We start from the raw sequence: 7855 nt of genomic DNA, 5'->3' as shown, positions 1-7855 counted from the left end.
CTATTGTTTGATTGGTGAACGAAAAATATTTTTTAGAAAATATCTTTTCTTATTAGCTAGAGAGTAGAAAATGTTTTTTTTTTTAAAATAGTTTTTAACATGAAAAAATATTTTTTCAGAAAATAAACTTTGTTTTTGTGGGGGTGGGTCGGAGTAGGAGTAGTGGTGGTAGTAGTAGTAGTGGTGGTAGTAATAGTAGTAGTAATAGTAGTAGTGGTAGTAGTAGTAGTAGTAGTAGTAGTAGTAGTAGTAGTAGTAGTAGTAGTAGTAGTAGTAGTGCTGCTGCTGCTGCCGCCACCGCTGCTACTGCTGCTTCTGCCGTCGCTGCTCCTGCCATGTTGCTGCCGCTGCTCCTGCTCCTGCTACTGCTGCTGCTCCTGCTCCTGCTGCTCCTCCTACTCCTACTCCTACTCCTACTCCTCCTACTACTACTCCTACTACTCCTTCTCCTCCTCCTGCTACTCCTACTACTATTGTAATATCCCCTAAAATTATTGTATACGATGTTTTAATTCTCGCCTAAAAATGATATAGCCTCTGTATTTTAGGCATAACTCTTCATAGAATAGTCCAAATTAGGTGATTGAAATTTCTGAGTAATCAAAATATCATTACCTATAACTTTTGTGAAGACTATATGTTACGTTTTGGAGGTTAAGTAGGTCAAATAAATTAATTATTGTAAGACAGTGTGCTGTGATGAAATGGAGTATTTGTAGAAGAAAATTCATATCTCACCGTAGGATGCTCCATATTGGTTGACTTTTAAGCGACATAAAACTAGACTTCTATAGCTACAATTCTTATGAAGACACCAAATCCTAATAAGGAATTTATCTTGTTCAAACGCAGCTCTGAAAATGAGTATTCTGTCAAAGATAACTCATTTCACCTACCATGGAAAGATCTAGATACATTTGACATCACTCATGACATCAATAGTCCTCCATTTGACATCACCCATGACATCAATATATTCCATTAAATTTTCAGATTTTTCTTTATAATTATTTTATTTATTGTTAGGTTCCTCTTTCCCACCTATAAATACCCACCTTATTTCCTCATTTTATTCATCAAGCTTTCTCACGCAAGTCTTCTCTCTATACATTTCTTTACACATTCTCAAATATAGTTTTAGTTCTTAGAAGGGAAGAAATACTATTCCGATAATTCATATACTCCGGATAGTACAAAAAACGTCCTGGCGAGGAGAAAAGCTAGGACTCAAGAGTGTTCATTAAATCTTTCGATTCCGACTAAAGCTTTGAATTCCAGGTATGTAAGGCTTCAATGAGAGTATTCCTTCCACTCTCATGTCTAAATTATTTTTATTATATGATAAATTATATTTATTTTCTTTAAGCTCTACTCTAAATTATGTGGGTATTTATCCATGGGTTCTTCCACCCATGTAGTCCAAAAACTCTTTCAATTAAGTCTCTTGATTTCAAATAATATTTTCTTATGGTAATTCTTATTTTTACTTAATAGTATGAATCATGGTTAAACTAATGATTATTGTTCTATTTTGATGCGACATAATTTCATATGTATGAATTGATGGTTTGCAAGTAATTCCCCTATTTATCTATTTAAGGGTTCTTGAAATTTATGGTGGGTTGTTTAAAGCATGATTTTTAATTAATGGATTTCAAAGTATTTATGTATATTTATTTACATATATATTTGCAAGTTGAAGTGATTTGAACCCACCTAGTTTTACTATGTTTTTAATAAAGTTTGACTTGAAAGCCTTGACTCTAAATGAATGTTTGTGAAAATAATATCTATGATCAAAAGAGAGTCTTATGAAAATAAAGAATGATAAAATGATATGAATGATGGATTTTTTATGCAATAAGGACAATTCTTGCATATTTGAATTTTCAAATATTTTAATGAGCTATTCTGTCGAATATGATGTTTGAATTCTCAAGTTATATGCTATGAATATTTTAAAGTATTAAACTATTTCGTGGGATTGACTTAGCACCGAATGAGGCATTGAGGTGGGATTCGATAAGGGAATTCTAGTAGCAACCCCTTATCTCATTAACTATGTGCCAACATAAGGGCCCTTGTAGGCTTAGGCTAATGGATCTATGAAAGCCCTTAAAGTTAAAGGTAAAGAAATGAATGAAGTTGATGGAATTTTACCTGGCAAGTAGTCTCTCCGGCCAACGTAGGGGTTATGTTGGATTCCATGTAATAGCTCGCATGGTCTTAAATGTCGGTTATGGTCATATTCCCACAAAATGAATGTTTTAAAGGATATCTATATGATTTATTATGCATACATTACATAATACATAAATGTTTTAATATTTCCTCAATGTTCATGCATCCTTACATACTTAGTATATTCAAAGTACTAACGCATACTCTTTTGCCTACATGATATCACTATATAGGGATCAGTGCTCATCTTCGTTCTCCTCCACGTGGCTAGTTGAGATTTCGTTGAAGACTACTTTTGGTGAGTTCCCATATTCCGAGAATAATACTTCTTTATTTTTCTAGCTTATGATATGTTAAGATATTTTACTATGGCATTTCTTCTATTATGATAGAGGGTGAGCTAGGTACTTGTCTTAGCCCCGTTAAATCTAATAGTTAGAGGTATTGTTGGACATATGTAAGTTGAAGATTTACTATAATGATTTTCGTTTGTTTATTTATCATCATTACTTATGAAAGGCTAAAAGAATGTTAAGAGGCTTGTTTGAGGTACTTTCGGGTTCCTCATTCGCCATGTCACGTCTAGACCCTAGGCTTGAGTCGTGAAAACTTGATATCATAGCCCAAGGTTTTGAATGGTCCTTGGAGTCCAACATATCACGTCGAATAGGATCTTGTTCATGGTTGTGAAGCGCGCCACAATTATGAATAGGAGACTATGAGGCATTTAGGAAAATTTTCACTTCTTTCAAATTCATGTCGTACCTTAGAGCTTCCTAAGCTTTCCTTTAACTAATGACCCATTTTGTGTTCTCTAGATAATGACTCAAAGAAGAGCACCTCGAAGAGCAAGGGTTGACGATGAGGACCAAACTCCTCCGATTCCCAATGCCCCACATCATGAGGATGGGGTAACCCATGCCGAGTTTCGCAGTGTTATTACTTTGTTAGCTTAAGTCGTAGCCAACCAAGGGCATCTAAGTGTTCTTCCTCTCCAAATGCAAAATCCAGCCTCTAGGATTCAATATTTCCAAAAGATGAATCCACCCGAGTTCGATGGTTCTAAACTAGATGAGGACCCTATGGAGTTTATTAATGAGGTGTATCGGATTGTGGCTATCATAGGTGTGCCACCAAATGAGAAGGTCGAGCTAGTGGCGTATCAATTCAAAGGTGTGGCTCGAGTGTGGTATGAACAATGGGTTGTTGAGAGGGATGAAGAAATAGGGCTAATAGGATAGGAAGAGTTCAAAGGTGCCTTCCTATACCGCTTCTTCCCATTAGAGCTAAGGGAGGCCAAAATCCAAGAGTTCATCAACCTCCGTCAAGAGAGTATGAGCGTGAGGGAGTATGCTCTCAAATTCACTAAGTTGTCCAAGTATGCTCCCTTCATGGTCTCCGACCCAAGAGCTAGGATGAGCAAGTTTATTTCTGGTGTCTCAAGCTTGGTGTCCAAGGAGTGCAAAATAGCCATGTTGGTCAAAGAGATGGATATCTCTCGGTTAATGACTTACACAGAATAAATTGAAGAAGAGAATCTTAAAGAGAGATCAAGGGGGTTCAAAAAGGCTAAAGTGGATGGTGGAGGGTTTAACCCTCAAAGGTCCGATTATGGTAACAATGGCAAAGGCCAAGGTGGGCAACGATTTGTGGGACAAGGTTCCACCAATACTCCTTCTCCAAGGTTAAAAAAGGACAAGAGTGGTAAACCAATGATTCCAAGAGAGAATGTTGCTACTCAAACTTTCCCCGCTTGCAAAAAGAGTGGAAGGACTCACAAAGGGGAATGCTTAGCTGGCTCCAATGCATGCTTTAAGTGTGGCAAGCTGGGCCACCATGCTAAGGATTGTAAAGATAGTGGTGGTAGGACTCAAGGCCAAATTTCTCTTGGTCAACAAGTCCAAGGAGGTGTCCAACACACCAACCGCTTTTACGCCTTGCATGGGAGACAAGAGGTTTAGAATGCACCCAATGTCATTACCGGTATGTTAAAGGTCTTTTCTTTTGATGTGTATGCACTATTAGATCTGGGTGCAAATTTATCTTTTATTACTCCATTCCTTGCTAATAGATTTGATGTTTTACCTGAAATGTTCTTAGAGCCCTATTTGGTGTCTACCCCCGTTGGTGAGTCAGTTATTGCTAGAAAGGTCTATAGGGATTGCCATGTGTCTATCTTGCACAAAGTTATTCCTTGTGATCTCGTTGAACTTGACATGATAGATTTCGATATCATTCTTGGAATGGATTAGTTTCATGCATCTTATGCTTCCATAAATTGTAGGACTCATCGAGTTAAGTTACAATTTCCAAATGAGCCTGTTATTGAATGAGAATGTTGTGATTCGGTGGTGAAGGGTAAGTTTATTTCTTATCTTAAGGCCCGCAAAATAATTTCTAAGGGTTATATTTACCACATTGTGAGGGTTAGGGATGTCAACTCCAAAAGTCCTCCTCTTGAGTCAGTTCCTATAGTCAATGAATTCCCCAATGTATTTCCCGATGACCTTCTCGGTGTCCCTCCCGAAAGGGAAGTTGATTTTGGTATCGATCTCCTCCCTAATACCCAACCTATCTCTATTCCTCCTTACCGTATGGCCCCAACAAAATTGAAAGAGTTGAAGGAACAATTAAAGGACTTGTTAGAGAAGGGGTTCATAAGACCAAGTATTTCACTATGGGATGCTCTCGTATTATTTGTGAGAAAGAAGGATGGGTCGCTTTAAATGTGCATAGACTACCAATAATTAAATAAGATGACCATTAAGAACAAGTACCCACTCCCTAGAATAGATGACTTATTTGATCAACTACAAGGGGCAAGTCACTTCTCCAAGATCGACCTTCGGTCCGGCTATCACCAACTATGGGTGAGGGAGTGTGACATTCTCAAAACAGCCTTTTGAACAAGGTATGGTTACTTTGAGTTTGTGGTGATGAGTTTTTGGTTGACGAATGCACTGACGGTGTTCATGGACTTGATGAATAGGGTATTCAAACCTTACCTTGATACCTTTGTGGTGGTCTTCATTGATGATGTTTTGATTTACTCATTGGGTGAGGAAGAACATAAAAATCACTTGAGAGTTGTGCTTCAAACGTTGAGGGATACGCAATTATTTGCAAAATTTAGTAAGTGTGAATTTTTGTTAAAGGAGGTGGCATTTCTTGGTTACGTAGTGTCTGGTGATGGGATCAAGGTTGATCCTAAGAAAATAGAGGCAGTCAAAAATTAGCCTAGACCATTATCTCCTTCAAACATTAGGAGCTTCTTAGGTCTAGCCGGGTACTATAGAAGGTTTGTCAAAGGTTTTTCTTCTATCTCATCTCCTATGACAAAATTGACCCAAAAAAATCCAAATTCATATGGATAGATGAGTGTGAGAAGAGTTTCCAGACCTTAAAAGATCAACTTACCTCTGCTCCTATTTAAGAAGGATTAAGAGGGTTTGTAGTTTATTGTGATGCTTCAAAGATTGGTTTAGGTTGTGTCTTAATGCAAAACGGCAAGGTCATAGCCTATGCTTCTAGGCAATTAAAGGTGCATGAGCGTAACTACCCTATCCATGACCTTGAATTGGCGGCTGTTGTTTTTGCTCTGAAGATTTGGACGCATTACCTCTATAGGGTGCATGTGGATGTGTATACTGATCATAAAAGTCTTCAATATGTGTTCACCCAAAAGGACCTTAATCTAAGGCAAAGAAGGTGGCTAGAACTCCTTAAGGACTATGACATGAGTGTTCACTATCATCCGGATAAAGCCAATGTGGTTGCTGATGCACTTAGTAGAGTGTCTATGGGGAGTGTGGCCCATGTGGATGAAAGGAAGAGGGAGTTGGTGAAAGATGTTCACCGATTGGCTAGATTAGGGGTGAAGTTGGGTAGTACTAATTATGGGGGTATGGTTGTTCAAAATAGGTCTGAATCCTCTTTGGTGGTAGATGTTAAATCAAAGCAAGATCTTGACACAAAGTTTATCGAGTTAAAGAAGTTGGTAAAGGAAAAGAAAATAGAGGTCTTTTCCCAAGGGGGAGATGGGGTGCTATACTACCAAGGTCGGATATGTGTTTTAGATGTTAATGGCCTAAGGAGTTTGATCTTGATGGAGGCTCATAATTCTACATACTTCATTTATCCCAGTTCAATGAAAATGTATCAAGACTTAAAGGAGTTGTATTGGTGGGGTGGCATGAAAAAGGACATAGCAAGATTTATGTCCAAATGTATGAATTGCCAACAAGTGAAGGCCGAACATCAAAGGCCGGGTGGCCTAACCCAAGACATTGAAATCCCTATTTGGAAGTGGGAAGATGTGAATATGGATTTTGTAGTGGATTTGCCTCATACCCGGAAGCGTCATGACTCGATTTGGATAATTATTGATAGAATGACTAAGTCAGCTCACTTCCTACCGGTTAAGACTTCCTATAGTGCCGAAGACTATGCCAAGTTGTATATTCGGGAGTTGGTGAGGTTACATGGTGTGCCGTTATCCATTATTTTGGATCGTAGTACCTAATTCACTTCTCACTTCTAGAGATCATTTCAGAAAGGCCTCGGTACTAAGGTAAAGCTGAGTACAACATTCCATTCTCAAACGGATGGGCAAGCCGAAAGGACGATTCAAACACTAGAGGATATGTTAAGGGCTTGTGTGTTGGAGTTTAAAGGAAATTGGGATGATCATCTACCGCTCATCGAGTTTGTCTATAATAATAGTTACCACTCAAGTATTGAGATGGCGCCGTTTGAGGCTTTGTATGGCAGACGATGTAGATCACCGGTTGGTTGGTTTGAAGTAGGTGAGATATCCTTGTTGGGCCCCGATTTGGTACTTGATGCTTTAGAGAAGGTGAAGATCATTAGAGAAATGTTGAAGATGGCTCAAAGTCGTCAAAAGTCCTATTCTGACACTAGAAGAAGGGATCTTGAGTTTAATGTGGACGATTGGGTGTATCTGAAGGTTTCACCCATAAAAGGTGTGGTTCGATTTGGGAAGAAAGGGAAATTGAGCCCTAGGTATGTAGGGCCTTATAGAATCGTGAGACGCATTGGCAAGGTTGCATATGAGTTGGAGTTACCATTGGAAATGGCCATGGTTCATCCGGTGTTTCACGTATCTATGTTGAAAAAAAGAGTGGGTGATCCTAGTTCCATTGTACCTATGGGAGTAGTGAATATTGAAAAAAACTTGACCTATGAAGAAGTTCCTGTCGAAATGTTGGACCGGCAAGTTAAGAGATTGAAGAACAAAGAAGTTGCATCTGTTAAAGTCCTTTGGAGGAATCAACAAATAGAAAGTGCAACATGGGAAGCGGAAGCGGATATGATTAAGCGATACCCTCATCTTTTCCCCTCTAACCAAACCTAAGGTATTAAGTTGTCCTTGCTCAATTACTTGAAATCTTTGCATCTCAACTTTTCTTGTCATATGTTTGCAAAATTATGAAATATGTTTCAAACGATGTTTTAAATTACATTATTGCATTAATGATGGGTTGTTGGTTTACACTCTAATTATTTCCTCATTCGAGGACGAATATTCGCAAGGGGGAGATAATGCAATATCCACTAAAAATGTTGTATACGATGTTTCAATTCTCGCCTAAAAATGATACAACCTCTGTAATTTAGGCATAACTTTTCATAGAATAGTCCAAATTAGGTGATT

General features: G+C 38.3%; 1 protein-coding gene across 1 annotated transcript in view; it reads right to left on the bottom strand.

Moving 5' to 3' along the window:
- Window positions 1-303: 303 nt before the first annotated feature.
- The window catches only part of LOC129894741 (uncharacterized), a 41567-nt gene continuing 34015 nt past the window's right edge, over window positions 304-7855 (bottom strand). Inside the window, exon 3 of the mRNA XM_055970395.1 lies at window positions 304-485. Coding sequence (XP_055826370.1) covers window positions 304-485 — 182 coding nt within the window. The remainder of the gene's footprint in view (window positions 486-7855) is intronic.

Source organism: Solanum dulcamara, chromosome 7, assembly GCF_947179165.1.
Source record: "Solanum dulcamara chromosome 7, daSolDulc1.2, whole genome shotgun sequence".
Taxonomy (NCBI): Eukaryota; Viridiplantae; Streptophyta; class Magnoliopsida; order Solanales; family Solanaceae; genus Solanum; species Solanum dulcamara.
The sequence above is the reverse complement of the archived record's forward strand: the minus strand, read 5'-3'. Positions and strand labels throughout refer to the sequence as shown.